At 47.9% G+C, this 15,567-nt stretch overlaps 2 protein-coding genes across 3 annotated transcripts in view; one reads left to right on the top strand and one right to left on the bottom strand.

The window, feature by feature from the left end:
* Window positions 1–426: 426 nt before the first annotated feature.
* LOC105569227 overlaps window positions 427–15,567 on the bottom strand; it is an 83,515-nt gene continuing 68,374 nt past the window's right edge. The window contains exon 3 of one of the 2 annotated variants that reach the window (XM_012025503.1): window positions 427–1,850. In XM_012025503.1, the coding sequence (XP_011880893.1) occupies window positions 1,847–1,850 (4 nt within the window). In that variant the 3' untranslated portion in view covers window positions 427–1,846. Of the gene's footprint in view, window positions 1,851–14,081; window positions 14,289–15,567 lie in introns of those variants that run through there. The other variant, XM_012025501.1, reaches the window with a different exon arrangement.
* LOC105569226 (nuclear receptor subfamily 4 group A member 2) overlaps window positions 10,461–15,567 on the top strand; it is a 71,027-nt gene continuing 65,920 nt past the window's right edge. The window contains exon 1 of the mRNA XM_012025499.1: window positions 10,461–11,100. Within this exon, the coding sequence (XP_011880889.1) occupies window positions 10,998–11,100 (103 nt within the window). The 5' untranslated portion in view covers window positions 10,461–10,997. The remainder of the gene's footprint in view (window positions 11,101–15,567) is intronic.

Here is a 15,567-nt window from a genome sequence, read left to right as displayed (position 1 = left end):
CTAATTTCAGAACGGGCGTAATTGAGGGGTTCCAGCGCAGGTCAGACACGATAACGCTCAGGACGGATATAGACCTTTAATAAAAATCTGGCGAAATATATAGAATAAGTGACCTTCCTCGACTCTAATAAATAGATCACCCTAGATCGGAAATTTTTATTCTGCCTTATATCGAGTAAAATACAACGTGCAATTTTTATTAATTGCGTCGCCGCGATTATCTTAAGAGTCATCGTCGTACGAGATACCGCGGGTATTTGCCCATCCGGCGAGACAATAAAATTTCCATCTCGACGAACATTATTCTAACTTTCAAACTGAACAGACTGATATCGTCCCACGCTGATTCTCTCCGAGGTAAGATCCTGTCCGCGATCGCGAACATTGTTGTTTGCTTTTAACGGAGAGAAAATGAGTGTCCATAACTTTGACAGGATAAAGACCTTTAATAAAAATCTGGCGAAATATATAGAATAAGTGATCTTCCTCGACTCTAATAAATAGATCGCCCAGATCGGCAATTTTCGTTCTGCCTTATATCGAGTAAAATACAACTTGCAATTTTTAATTGCGATGCCGCGATTATCTTAGAGTCATCGTTGTACAAGATACCGCGGATACTTGCCCATCCGACGAGACAATAAAATTTCCATCTCGACGAACATTATTTTAACTTTCAAACTGAACAGACTGATAACGGCCCACGCTGATTCTCTCCGAGGTAAGATCCTGTCCGCGATCGCGAGTATTGTTGTTGCTTGCTTTTAACGGAGAGAAAATAAGTATTCATAACTTTGACAGGATAAACTCTACGGGAAACAAAAAGTGGCCGCAACTTGGGAAGAAAGCGTTTCCGGGCTCGCGTTCTTCATTCCGTCCTCCATAAGTGATTTCGTTCGCTTATTATTTAAGATTCGTGCGTGAATATCGGTAAGTCGCGGGTGTTACGTGGCAATCGCTAACGTTACACAATTCGCGGTGGAACGCTCTGACCAATATCTGTGTGCCGTCTCAGGCGTAATTAAAAGTCTACCACACTTAAGATTACAAGAACGAATAATAGCTGTATATTACCGTAATTAGCGCGGCAGTAAAGAGATCCCTGATTACAATTAAAGTTATTACGTTATGCAATAGCGGTGTAATTCGGTCACGTGTTATTAGGATAATCAGTGGGAGAAGGGACTCGTAAGAAACGTTTGCGTCTTTAGATTTTTCTTGAATCAACTGTCCGCATTCGAAGTAATTAAATGAAAGTTTTTTTAATTTCTCCTGCACGTTACGTCTTTCTTGTAAGTGCAACTAAAAGTGTCTCGAAGCTAATTTATAAAATACGGATGCATAAACATTTTCAAAAGTATTCGATTAGTCTGAAAATTTTCGAATGCAATCGCCCTAAATGCACTTTCTGTCAATTAAAACCGACTTTTAGCAGTTTGCTGAATTTTCAATCTCTCGGCCCCAAAAGTTTGCGTTGCATAATTTTACACAGACGCACACAACGACAGTGGTTTCAATTGTACTACAGATATTATAAATATTAAAGTCATTGTGCGCATATCTCCATTAATATTGCCTGCGTAAACGTGCGTGTTGCTGTCCAAGCGACAACCGCCTTCCGTCGTGCAACCCGCGGCTTGTGGCCCGCACGCGATTGCGTAATATCGGCCTCTCACCCTCGCCTGGTTCTTCCTGACTGCACGAGAGCTGGCAACCGGTTCCTTCTCCTCCTCCTCGTCCTTCCGCCCCGTCGAGTCCTGCCACGTACGAGCGTCGCTTCCTTCTTTCCCGCGAGTGCACGGACGACAGGTCCGATTTTAAGTTGCAATTTCCCTATATTACAATTTTACCTGTAACATTCAAAGATTTTGCTAATCAATATTTTATAGCGTTAGTGATATTTAATTTGTGTGTATCGTTTAGTTTGGCGTTAGCTTTTATACGCTTTGAATGACCGCTCCGAGAATATTTGAAGAAATAGAGCTTTATTCAGGTGAACGAAACGACATTTCGCTCTCGAATGTACACTTACTAGGTCATATATCTTAATATAATTGACAGTTAATGATATTTAATTTATGAGTGTCTCCTTAGTTTGGCGTTAGCCTTTAAACTCTTTAAATGACCAATCCGAGAATATTTGAAGAAATAGAGCCTTATTTAGGTGAACGAAACGACATTTCGCTGTCGAATCTACAATTGCCGGATCATATCTTAATAATTGACAATAAATGTTACAATTTTACCTATAAAATTCAAAGATCTTGCTCATCAATATTTTATAGCGTTAGTAATATTTAAATTATATGTGTGCGTGTTTTTAGTTTGGCGTCCGCTGTTAAACTCTAAATGATCAATCCAAGAATATTTGAAAAACTAGTTAGAGCCTTATTTGGGTGAACGAAACATTATGCTCTCAAATGTGTAATCACCAGATTATACATCTTTATATAATTGACATTAAATGTTAAATAGTGCATTTACTAATTGGATCGCGACACGAGAATAATATTACTGAGTAGATTTTTACAATATTTGTTTTGGGGGGATTAATTGGCTTTGATTATTACGCGTACTGAATGTCGTCAGAGGAAATGCGGGCGCAATATGTGCAATTATAAACGGGATGTCTTGGTAAGATATAAAAAGCAGTATGTAGCGAGACAACAGTTAGACAAGTGCCATTTAAACACCTCTGTTGTGTTTTAAATAATAAACACCATCTGGATCGATCGGCAACCAATATGTCACGTTTAAATAGTACGGGCTTCGGGATTACTTATTTGGCTATCCACGAAATGTATCGTTATTAAATGTCATCCGTCGCTATAGGCTTTACTTAACTCACACCTTTCTCGTAATGTCGGCGTCATTCTGATCTCTGCATAAATGTCTGTTATTTGTGGTGCAGAGTAGCCTTCGATTGCGACAGTTTCGCGAGAAATCGAAGCGGAGAAGCTTGATAACGTTCGAGACAATATGTTTCTTACCGGATTATACATGCAACGTTGGTGTGAACCCTGTTGAAAAACGTTCTACGAGACGTGTCATTTTCGCTAAGAAGAAATTGACACTAAATTCAGGCTCCGTACACTCTGTTATAAGCACTTGCTTGATGAATGAATTGCTCGAGAGGAACGAACGCGCACTCCTAATTTCTGTCTCGGATTCGCTTGCTCATCGTCTTGTTCCGTGTGTCGTTTATCGTGCACCGCTTTCTAAAAATCCTCCGTCAAGACCTTCGAAATCGCCTTGGGCGAGTCGCATAGACGGAATTTTTCGACGGCGGCGCCCGTCAGATAATCGGCCGTGATGAGCAACCACGCGAGCGTCACGTGCCGAAAACTGGTAGCGGCTTTCGGGCTCAAATTTTCATTTCCAGTGGTATCGAGGCGAAAGTCCTCGTATAGACCCGATTTTCCCATCGCTTCTAACACGGAAAAAAATGGCAGCTGCCGCAGCTAAAAACTGCATGTAGCGACAAAATTTCAGATTAAAAATATGAACAACTAATATTTAGTTAGCTAATAGTTTCCTACTGTGTCTATTGTCTTAAGTGCGTCAGCAAACCGTTTGCTGGCGGTTTACAAGTTTATCGTTGCAGCAAAATATCTTTAGCGAGTCAAGATTAGCCACGGTAGCGAAACTTTATTTTCAGTGAATTTATCAAATGAAATGAAACTGAAAGTGAAATGCACCGGTAGTATTGACGCATTTGGAATTGCTTTAACCCTTCACTAAAACTTACGTTGACTAAAAATGTATACATGTATAACAGAAGATTTGCAGTTGGGACTTTATTTAACCTATTCGTTCTTAACTTTGAGAGAAGGCCATTAGTGTTATAAGCTACAGTGTTATATTTCGTGCATATTACGTGAAGTATTTGAATAATTTTTTTATTACGTATCAAGCTCCTTGGCAAATAAAATGCAGTCATAGAAATCTGTCGATTGGGACAAGATACAGATATTGATTTAACTTCGCGCGAATCTTGCGTTGTTATAATCGACGGGGATTTCAATGACGCATTGTCAGAGAGACATGGCCCAGACTCTCAGGATGTTATTTCGCGTTTACTATCGCGAAAGTGGCTCGGTATCGCGTTGCACTCGAAATAAAATCTACGCCGCGCGTTTCGACATTACTGTCGAAGAATGCACTCGCGCCGCGCCGATAGGAAATCGGAGGCCGGTCCGGCCGAACGGATGGTTATCGGGAAAAATTTCAAAAAAAAAAAAAGAGCGAAAAGCTTTTACCCCCCCCCCGCCCCCGCTGTCCGTCGTTCGAACGGACGCTTTTTGCAAACACGCCGGCTGATTTATATTTATTAATCGCACGCCTCGCTCTGTGCGAGCCGGCGCGCGAGTCACGTTCTATAAATGCCGCAAAAAATAATCCTCCATTGCCCGGCGGAGGAGAGAAAGAGAGAGCGGGTATGAGGGTAGTACGCGGGCAGAGGAGGTTCACTGGCATCGTCGTGCTCGTCCTTTTATATACACTGATAGAGCGCATTACTAGCTCACGGAGGAAAGGTCATCACACAGTGTAATAAAAGATTATGCGCCGCGTTGGCTCCCGTGCATACACGGTACAACGATCTTCAGGACGTGGTACAAAGTGCCCGGAAGTTTATTAAAAAATCATTAAACAGTTCACACCGGCCCCGAGTCGATTAATAAGAACAAATTAACGGGACATCCGCGCGGACCGCCGGGCCGCGCCGGGGTGGACGCGGTATCGATTCCAGGGCGGCTTTAATAAAAGCGGTCGTCTCTTCGGCAGATCCGCAACATCCGCGGGGCGTTTCCTGACATTTGCCCGTCGTTTCGACTCATCCGTTGATTGCGCGCATGCGAATTAACATGCGCGTCTCTCGCCTGGTCAGGCAAATCACCTTCTCGTTGCGTGACAGTTGTTTCTTTTTTCGATCTTCGAATGTTCACTTTGAAGTAACGCGTTTCGCAGATTCAATTTCGAGTGACATTAGTAGCGCAAATATAAGCATAGAGCGCCCCACATATCCTTTCCACCTCAGGTACCTAGAGGTCAATGTAAAAGAAACGGCGCTGGTTTTAATGTCGAGGTATCTATAGATGCGGAGTTGTTTAACAGCGGAGATAGGGTCTTGCGAATCAATTCCGGAGAGTGTGAATCGCCAGCACGAAACTTTAAATTATATCTCGCGATCGTTGATCGTCAACATTCTCTTTATAAAGAAGTTTATAATTCATTGGGATATCAAGTGCGCGCGAGTTCGTAATTAACGGAGAAAATCGCAGGCTCAACTTTTACGCGGCGGGGAAAAAAAATATTTATATGCGCGACTCGTTTTCATATTCCGCATCACGGTATTGCCGAGGGGAACTTGCCTTTCGAGCTCGTTGGAACTCATCTGTTGAAATCGGACACGTGTCTCTCGTGATTATCACCGCCGCGACGGTGTTGCCGGAAGATTCCGCTCCGCGTGTATCGATTACAAACGACCTTATTCCCCTTTCCTGCCGCATCACGTGCTTTTCTCGATCTACTGAGTTTCGTGATAACTGTTTTATCGTTGATCGCATAACCACATGGCTATATCCCGTGCACAGCTGTTTCAGGGAAGTGGATACGCTGCAAAACTACCTTTTTTTTATGGGTTTGAATTATTCGCATGATTTTGACCAACGCATACGTAAATTTATGAGGAATGCAACGTTATATTCTAGAGTGGCATGTAGCTAACGTGGATTTTGAGATAAAAGTGATTTTTGTTGCTGCAAAATACACCTCGCAAATTCGTCAGCTTTGTTAAGATACCGTTTTGTAATAATTTATGAATAAAAGACACATAAATGAAGTGACGAGTGAAAGATGAAAAATTTCGTCCCGATCGTTACAATATTTGCCGCGCGTTCTATTCTCTGACGCTTATGAATATTCACTAGTATTTGTATAAAGTGAGATGCATTTGAAATTATCACTCGTCTGTATCCATTTCTGTCTCTTAGCCGCGGGTAAATGCCTTTAACCTCACGAGGCTCGAAATATCGTTAGCACGTGTGCGCCCCATTTTCTCGGCTCACGAATAATATCGGAGCGGTGGTGAAACAACAATCAGTGGCGTACTTGCGTAAGGACGTTGCCGTGAACATTCGCGTTTTAAAAAGAGGATTCAAAATTACCTCGGGGAAACGCGCGCGAGGAGATCGATAATTTATTGCGAAGCCATTAGCCGCAGTCGTTAATTAATCAAGCACGCTAATTACTCAAGGTGGCGCCGGAACGTTGCACGCTCCGCACATTATAATATCAGATAGGTCTACCGGCGTAATTGTGACGGGCGAATCACAATCGGGGGGAAAATACCCCGAGTCGAAATTTTGGTACTATTTTGACACTTTTAAGGATAATTTACACCTACTTAGCTGATCTATAGACCTACCTAGACCAGCAATAACTTACTTTGATGACATTATATTTTTCCCGATCCTCCCTTGAATCTTTAAATTCTAAAAATTTGCTTTAGCTTAAACCTACTTTAATGCTAAATTGGCAAGAGTAGAAATTTCCGATTTATTAATTTTAAAGTAGGGGTAAATTTTGTACTTGTAGTTGGACCTCTTTTACTGTCTTACGTCTTACTATACATAATAGAATTAAAGGTTCAACGCAGGGCTAAAGTTTCGGCTGGGGATACGTCGATAAATTGGACCGGGTAATTTGAATTATAAAATATACCGTTCGACAATCGGGATTTTATCGATGACAGGCCGATCGTTTCGAGCTGCCTCGGCCTTGTCCGCGCGTGTTCGCCCGCACGTTCGCCGATAACGAGGCGGTTGGCAATATTATTTACGCACCGCCGCTAGCCCGGGGGTACGTGCGCCGCTCGTGGCCGAGACCGTTGTCTTGTCGAAATGAACGCGATTCCTCCGGAGAGGCAAATGACTTTATCCGCCTTTATCTTATTACTGACATTTATGTGCATCTCACGACACGATCGTCGCGATAATCCCGCCCGTTGTATTATCGTGAATGTCAGTCAATTCTTATTATTGCGCCTTGTTCTTGCCTCGCATTGTCGATTAAGTTTTCACAATCGCATACGGGCTCTATCTCTTGGCGGGCAATAAATTCATTCCGCGCGTCCGTGCCTACGAATTTCTACGTGAAAAATTGCCGCGACGCGCACACAGGTGGAGTTCCGATCCTCGGAATATAATTAAATCGGAGGAGTATAATTAAACCCGTATACGTATATATAAAACTGAAAAATTGCTTATATGTCAATTTATATATGCTGCCGCGCGAGAGGCAAAGAAAACGCCGAGATGCTCTCAGACGTGGCGGGCACGAAGATGAACGGCTTCACCGCTCGTCGCCTCGACTCAACGGGCTCGCGCGCCCGTGGAGGCGAGCGTGTTCTCCGCACGAGAGAAGCGCGTCGCCGGTTTCACCCCGCTGCGAGACCGGATCGAAGTCGACCTTAGCCCTCGATCGGCCGCCCTTCCGGATCAGCGGACGCTTCACACAGGTGACGGCACGCCGGCGGTGCTTGCGGGGCTATCAGTGTTTCGTCACGTGTCGAAGTGCCCGTCTCACGGTTGATTAAGCCGGGGCGACGTCGACTCGTGCTGACGACGCCTCCGCTCTGCCACGCGTGCACCGCGTGCCGGAGCCCCGAGCGAGAGAAAGAGCGAGAAAGGGAGATACGTGGAAACGCGAGAGAGACGCGAGGGGGCACGGTGGGCGCGCGGGGTGCATCGGGTGACGCATGAATGGAGGCCACGCGGCGGTGGTTGAAGTCTCGACGACGGAAGAGCGACCCGCTCTCCGTCGCTCTCCCTCGTTTCCCGGCTCACCCCGTCTCCTTCTCCCCCACCTGATAAACCGCCTCGCCGCCCCTCCTCCCGCCGTAACTGACCTACGCGCAGAAGCGTCCGATAAGAGTGACGTAGGTACCGTCGTAGGGGCGCAGGGGGCCGCCAACGGTGGCGTCATTGTTTCAACCCTCGTATGACGTCGCGGATGAATACGATGACGTATTAAACCGCTTGTTCCGAGTGGCCGAGTCTGCGCGAGGGGGACTCGCGAGAGCTCATCTGGAGCGAGTGGGACGAGCTGAGACCAGACACCGAGAACGCGAGAAGCGCTCCCGTTGCCGATAGCCTCATTCCGCGTTTGCTTTGGAAACTTTTAATTGAATCGCCCGTGTATCGACGGGGCGAATTCATGAAAGCGGGACAGCCAATAACGATTCGACCGCGACTCAAGTGGGACGCAATTTTCGCCACGGTGATCCGTACGATATTTTATCGGTGTTTCAATTAGACGTATTGTGCCAAGTGGATGGTTGCTGAAATTTCACGGGGAGATTGGAAAATTCAGTGTACATATATGTATATCTAATAGCGAATTCGGCTTGTTTATAGTCAATTCTTAGATTTAAGGAACGCCTTAAATACTTTTTGAAACACTTCTTAGCCAGTAAAATGATTTATCTAGCATTCGTACGGATCCTTCTTTTTGCTAAATAGTTTTTGGACACGTACTTGCAATGACCGTGAATGTAAGTAGACTCTGAACAGGCCTCGGTGTGCACTCAGTGCGCACTAGTGCAAGCCGCCGAGTTCGCTATAAGTGAATTCGTTCGTTCCGCGAAGTTTTCCTCCTCGCGCGAGTCTTCGAGTCTCCAACGTGGACATCTCCAGTCTTTAAGAATTGACCAATGAGTCACGTGGCCTCAGTGGTCGAGTTGGCGAGACGCCGAGAGTGTAGTAGGGGAGGTCCAGGTTCGAACCTTGGCTGAGGTAATATTTTTCGCAATAAATTTCTTTAATTGGGATTTGCCAGTTTTGCGCCGGTTATTAATTTCCTACATTGGCCAATCGTTCACTGGCGACAATAAGTCTTTATTCTTGTTATTTACGAATTGAGTCTTACGAAAACGACGAAGATTGAAGTCCTTATCGTTGAAGGTAGAGAATACGCGTTTGATTCTTTTGCGCCGCGAGAAACGTCGCGCAACGCGCGCCAGGAAGATTGGCCGTTCTTGGAGTTTTCATAAGAAATTATTACAAAATAATTACAGACCGGCTCTTAGATCATCGCGGACGCAAAATAGCGAGATACCGTCACAGCCTTACGCGATAATTATCGGCTGATTACATTACGGGGGGGAAGAGGGGGGGGTTGACTGCGCGTTCCTAGGTCATAGGTTAATAACGGCAGCACGTCTGGATTGCGCCCCCGATGCGATGCATTCCGGTGCATCGTTGCACGCACGAGCGGCGAGTATCGACTCCGCCGCGGTCTCCTCTCGTCGATATTACAAAACCGGCTATAAGCTCGCCGTCGGATCGGCCTCGGTATATTTATGACAATGTGCAAAAAGGCACGATAGCGCACTCGTTAATGCATTACAAAATCACCGGTCATTGACGAATTGAACGGTTATTCACGACTGTGCGTTTTACGGTGCTCGAAGCGGCATTCGTGCGTTGCTTAATTGTGAATTTAACAGTCGCAGTTATCAATTTTATTAGCGAGCATCCGTGGAATTTCTCCTGGCGGCGAGGTAAACTTTTAATGAATTGTTAAATGGAAATACATGGAGCTGAAGATATCTCAGGAGCCTCGTATTTAGAATATCTTATTTTACTACCGTCTCTTTGCTGAGGTACACCATAAAATGAGTGAAATGAAAATTCACTCAATTCCGCAATGTTTATCCGAAAGAGCCCTCAACGTGCGGCGCACGACGTCGCAGGTATTATATCGCAAAATATCATTCCGCATTCAATTTAAAAATCCATTTTTAACCGTACGCGCATATAGAATCCCGTATATAATCCAGCGCGCAAAAAGAACAACGTCACAGCCGTGACGTAATTAGGTGCGTTGCATTCATAAAAACCGCGCGCAACGCAATGAAAAGGAAACGAGAGAGAAAGGAGGAACGGGGGAATCTCGAGCGAATTTAAAGCCCGTTTCTCACCCTCCCCCCTCTCTCTTTCTCTCTCTCGCGCGCGCACGCTGCTCCGTCTCCCTCTTCCTTCCTTATCTCGAGCGACACGGCGTCAGGTCCGCTTGCCGCCACCCGCCACCCGCCGCTCCACTGCCCCGAGACGTTTGCGTGGGGTTGAAACGGGCGCCGGAGGGTACGGAGGCGGAAGAGAGCGCGAGGGGTGGGCGCGCGGCGAGAGTGCGGCCGCCGGACGGGCGGTGGGTGGCGCGCTGACGTCACCGTGACAGCATCATCGGCCGCGTGGGCCAATGGGTGCGCTCATACTCGGGCCGGGTCCATCGATCCGCCGGCCGGCCAGCCGTGTGTGCGTCCTGGGTTATGACGTCCGCGGTGACGTCACCATTAACGCCGCACGCTCCCCGCCGCCGCGGCCTGCCGTTTCACCGCTCCGCCACTCACCGCGCCGTCCTACGCCACCACCGCCGTCGCCGTCGCTACACACGGTACGGTTTTAATATAGTGGCGGAACGCGCGCGATCCAGACTCAGTTACGCGGCGGCCGGCCACCCGTGCGAGTGTACTCTCTCTCAGAGTAGCCGAGGATCCAGCTCTCTCTCAGAGGATCTTTCACCTGTCGTCTCTCGCGCTCTTTCATTCTCTCTTTCTCTCTCTCTCTTTTTCTCTTCGACGTCCGACGTCTCGGTTTCGTTTCGCCCAGAATCGACGCCCAGTCGTTTCGTTTCGCGCATACAGAATCGTATTCGCGGGCTCGAGCGTCTTCGAGGGTGGCCTCTCCGCGTGGTATCTCCGCGTGTTGATCGTCGCGTTCGGTGCTCCGGAGTGACGGATCCCCCCCCCATCGATCCGCGAGCGGCGGCGCCGTGTGGTAACCCGCGATCCAGCAACTGGACCGAGCAGACGGGGGTGGAGGGTGCACCTGAGGACCAGCTCTCTTACAACGGGAAGAACGACGATGTCGTCCGGCACGGCTACGCGACGGCAACCATAAAGCGGTGAAAACGCGCCGGACCGATCAGGATTCTGCATGCGAGTGCCCAGAGCGGAAGTATTCGGGCTCCTCGGTGGGGCGCTGACCTCCGACAACATCATCAGGAAGGACTCGCCTTGCCCTACGACGACGCACGCAGGTCGGTGATACTCCATCCGCACATCACACATCCACGTGTCGCTGTCTCTCACGTTCGTTCATTCGCTGTTGCGCGGGAGGAGGAGGAGGCTGCTCGCTCCGCTCCTCTTGTGTGCGTGTGCGTGTGTGTGCGTTGCGTTGCGTTGCCTGTGGAAATCACGGCCGCGTTCTCCACCGGCTGGCGGCAGGAGATCCTCATCTTTTCATCGTTCCAATTCTTCTTCTTTCTCTCGCTTTTCTCCCCCCTTCCCCCTTTCCTCTCGATCTCTTCGTTACTCCTCTCACTGATCGATAGCCAAACGATCGGGTGAGAGCATTCGACCGACGATCGGCCGCGCGACGGATCTTCGACCGCAAGTCCGACCTCACTCATTGCCGTGTCCACTTGGTTTTTCTTTCCCCTCCCCCTGCCATCCATCCGACGAGCGGCGCGGCGCGCATGCTTCACTGTTAAAGGGATGTATCGATGCTGAATGCCAGCCTTTCGCGTCCCTTTGAGCGCGACGCGTTTCCAAACTACCGATCGGCGTGGACTGTGCAACACACACGCATCGATCTCACTTGGCGCGATCTCAGACTCGCGCGTAAAAGTTGAAAGGGACCTCTCGGGGGGCGTCGAGCGTCAGATCGTCCGCTCGGGATCGCGATCTCCGATGCCCGCGCCGATCGAAGCGAGTGGCTCGCGTTCGCCGATAGCCCCGCGGCTCACGTGACGATCCTCGCGGATCTATAGATCGCGGACGCGCGCGCGCGACACCTCGGACTATCTGTCTCTCCGACGCGCGGGACGTGCGCGCGCGCGCACGCGCGCGCTTCCGGCCTCGCATCGCGCGGAATTGTGAACCGCGCGGGATGCCAGGCGCGACCGGCGGCAGCCGTCGCGATTGAACGAAGGCGACCCCGCTGATCGTAGCGCGCGATGCGCACCACCGTCGAGGACAGCACCGGCAGCACGGAAGCGACCGCCGCCGCCGTCGGCGTCGCGGCGCATCACCATCACCGGCATCAGCAGCACCATCGCGGCGCTAACGACGTCGCCGCCGTCCGGCACCTGGGCGTCGAGCAGCAGCAGGAGCGATCGGCGACGGCGCCGATCCACCTGGCCACCGCCACGCCGTACCACCAGCTCACCATCGCCGCGGACACCAACAACAACCACGACCATCATCGGAACCTCGAGCACCACGCGGCGCAACGCCACGATCATTGGAACAAGTGTAAGTCAGAAACGCGGGGCGCAAGACCGCGGATTACTCCCCGCGAGCTGCGAGCTGCTGGTGATGGTTACGGTGACGGTGATGTACGATGACGATGACGACGACGATGATGGTGGTGGTGTTGGTGGCGGTGGTGGTGGCGGTGGTGGTGGCGGTGGTGGTGGTGATGGTCCCGCGCTGAGGACGCTAGATCGTAGTACTCGAGCGTTTTGCTCGTTCGATTGAAAGTTTCGATCATTGATAAGGTTGCGGTTTTTGATAATGCGGGAAGCCCCGTACCAGCTTCTTTTCATCGACGTTTTCATGCGCTGTACCTACCCTGGTCCCTGGTGGGACGTCGAAATTTCATATTCCAATTGATAATCCTATTTTCATTGATAGTCGAGTGACAATAGAAGAAATTGGAGGTGGAATTTTTCGAAATAGATCGCGCATTAAAACGAAGACATTGTAAAATTAGCTAAATTGCAAATGTCGTGAAAGAAAACAGATCGCATTGGTTACTGAGTGTGACTGCAATTAGGTATTGAGGAAAATTTAATATCTTAACGTCGATGTGTATGAAAACCGTTAAAGTGCGAATGTTGGTTCATTTTTATTTTTATAAAAGTCGGTTTTCTCTTAAAATTCTAAATATTGCTCGGAAATAATCAAATTGTTCAGAGACCCAATTGCAAATATTCAACTTTTATTACCAAATATCAAATCTGGAGGGTAATAATGTTAATGGTTAATGGTTAATACGTGAAAATTGTCACAGAAAAGTGAAATTGCAATCTAAAAATCGTCCAATTAATTTTTTCAATTTTAGTTCGCAATTAAGTGCATTCAATATGATATTAAAACTTTTTCATCAATTATGCTAAACTATCGACACATGTATTTATGTACGGTTCAACGTGTATACCGTATCCGATATTCAGGTCACATAATATCATACTCTAGTTTCAGTTGCAGAAGCGAAAATTAATCGAAATTGATATAATAGGTAAACGATTTGTTGCGCTCATTTTTGGCTTAATAACACGGGGGTAAAATTATTATGCCTCACTTACACATTTCCACAATCGCCTTTTATAGACACCGATCGCGCATCGGTTTCATTTTAATAATTGTATTTCGGGGCGACGACTTATCGTAAGCCCGTTCACCTATTTTCGCTTCCGATATGGAAGCAGATATTCAAGCATCAGTCTTCGTCAAAGATGTTAATCCGTTCTGAAAAAGGCGTCGAGTTTCTTTCGCTCGTGCAATATTCGATCGTCGATAATTGTAACTCGTTCCTCTTCGTGCCATTTGCGACGGCTAAATAATTGAACGTTATTACAGAGCGATTTGGGTTATCGCCGCCTCGCGCTCGTCTGATATATTTCCAAACGGTCGTCACCGTTTGTGCCCGATATCTGCTTACGTCACCGCCGTGACGTGGACGGCGGACGAGAATATCGTTGTGTTATTATTTCGCCTAGACAATCGCGGTGGTCCACTTCGCCGCGATTATTCCCCGTCTGCCAATTAAACCACAATTTACTTGGACGCATCGATCGGCGTTAAATTATGACGTCAAGAAAGCTGTCGCGATCCTCTAAGTTTTTCAACATCCGCATTTAATACTCGATGTCTTCATTAATAACGTGGCCACGCTATTGACATCGAGGAATGATCGCTTTTCGTTAATTTTCTAGATGACGATTTCGATTTAAACTTTTCATTTTTCAATTGCGCTAGTTGCGTAACCATCTCAGCAGAAGTCTCTTTACCTGAGAACGCTGTAAAAATACATCGTCGACTAAGGATTATCGGGATGCAAATTTTTTAAATGACCTGCAATTTTACCGGTTATATTCGCATTGTCGTAGACCTCATCGCCGTCATCGCTGTCATCTCCACGCCTCACATTTCTAAACGAACGGCAAAGTCTGCTCGACAGTTATCCAGAAAAGCCTACGTTATTTTCTCGCTCCCATCACAGCTATAATAATAATTATTATTATCTTTTAGTCGATAAGTATATAAATAAATCGATATAACCGGCACTCTTACGCGTGCGAAAAAAAAACCGGGCTCCGTTTTCCTCGTTTAGCATTCGAGAAAATTTACCCCGCCCGAAAGACACACGTCGTTTCGGGTGGGCTTTCGCGGGGTGGCCACCACCCCCTCGGCGATTAATCGATACCGCGGGATCTGCGCTCTCCGTCTCCCACGGGACTTTTTACACAGGTGTAATCGGCACGTTGCAGTAAATATAGTCTGGCAGTCGGCCGAGAGCGCAGGCCGTTTCTTTTCCGCGTACATACTTGGCCTGCACGGAGAGAAACCGCACAGGGAAAGAAGAGAGTATACGAGGATTACAAATATAACCACTTGCGCCGAGAGCGGGTGCAGGTGCGGCGTGGCGAGGCGAGGCGAGGCGAGGCGGCACGGCGCGGCGAGGCGAGGCGGCCAGCCGGCCGGCCGGTCGGTCATCGGTTTGCTTTGCGTTGCCGCGCTCGAATTGCGATTCGAATCCACAGACGAGCGAAAAGTGAGGCAAGAGCTCCGCCATGTCTTGTTAGGTAAATTAAGTAGCAGGCGTGTCACTGACAGACCGATGCACGCATACTACTTTACTTACCTAACAAGACACGTGGCGGCACTCTAGTCTCACTTTTCGGCTCGAAGCGAGGGGGAAACCGCTGAGGGCATGTGGTGTACAGGTTTGTGGCATTACTGGGCATTACTGGGCATTGGTGTACAAGATTTTTGTCAACTGTTTCTCCCTCGGCTCGAAGGTAACAGTCTAGTAGTGCAATATACGGAAGTCTGTGCTCGAATCGCCGCCGATCGCGACGTCGTTCCCGAAGAGAGTAAAGGCCGAATCAGACTGGCAATTGCTGACTCGGATTGGATTGGGATTGGCGACTGACGATTGTCTTCTGGCCAATGAGAGCCGATTAAATCGCTGGCTGCTGTGCTCTCATTGGCTAGAAGACAGTCGCCAATCGCGAATCCCAATGCGCGTCGACAATTGCTGGCCTGACTCGGTCTTTACGGCCGTAACAATGGCAGATCGGCGCCCATGACTTCCTCCGCGCGGCGCGCGGAGCTGAACGGGAGGATGCGAGAGGAGGAAAGTTAACGGGGTCGAAGAGAGCTAAGCCGATCGCTCAGGCCTATTCCTACTAACGTAGATTAATCTGAGTCTCCGTCTAATTTACTTTCCATTCTTTTTCCAAGTTCTAAGAATGGGACAAAGTTAGGAAATAAATTTA

This window comes from Vollenhovia emeryi, unplaced genomic scaffold (genome assembly GCF_000949405.1).
Source record: "Vollenhovia emeryi isolate VEMERY1.0 unplaced genomic scaffold, V.emery_V1.0 DF939125.1, whole genome shotgun sequence".
NCBI lineage: Eukaryota > Metazoa > Arthropoda > Insecta > Hymenoptera > Formicidae > Vollenhovia > Vollenhovia emeryi.
The sequence above is the reverse complement of the archived record's forward strand: the minus strand, read 5'-3'. Positions and strand labels throughout refer to the sequence as shown.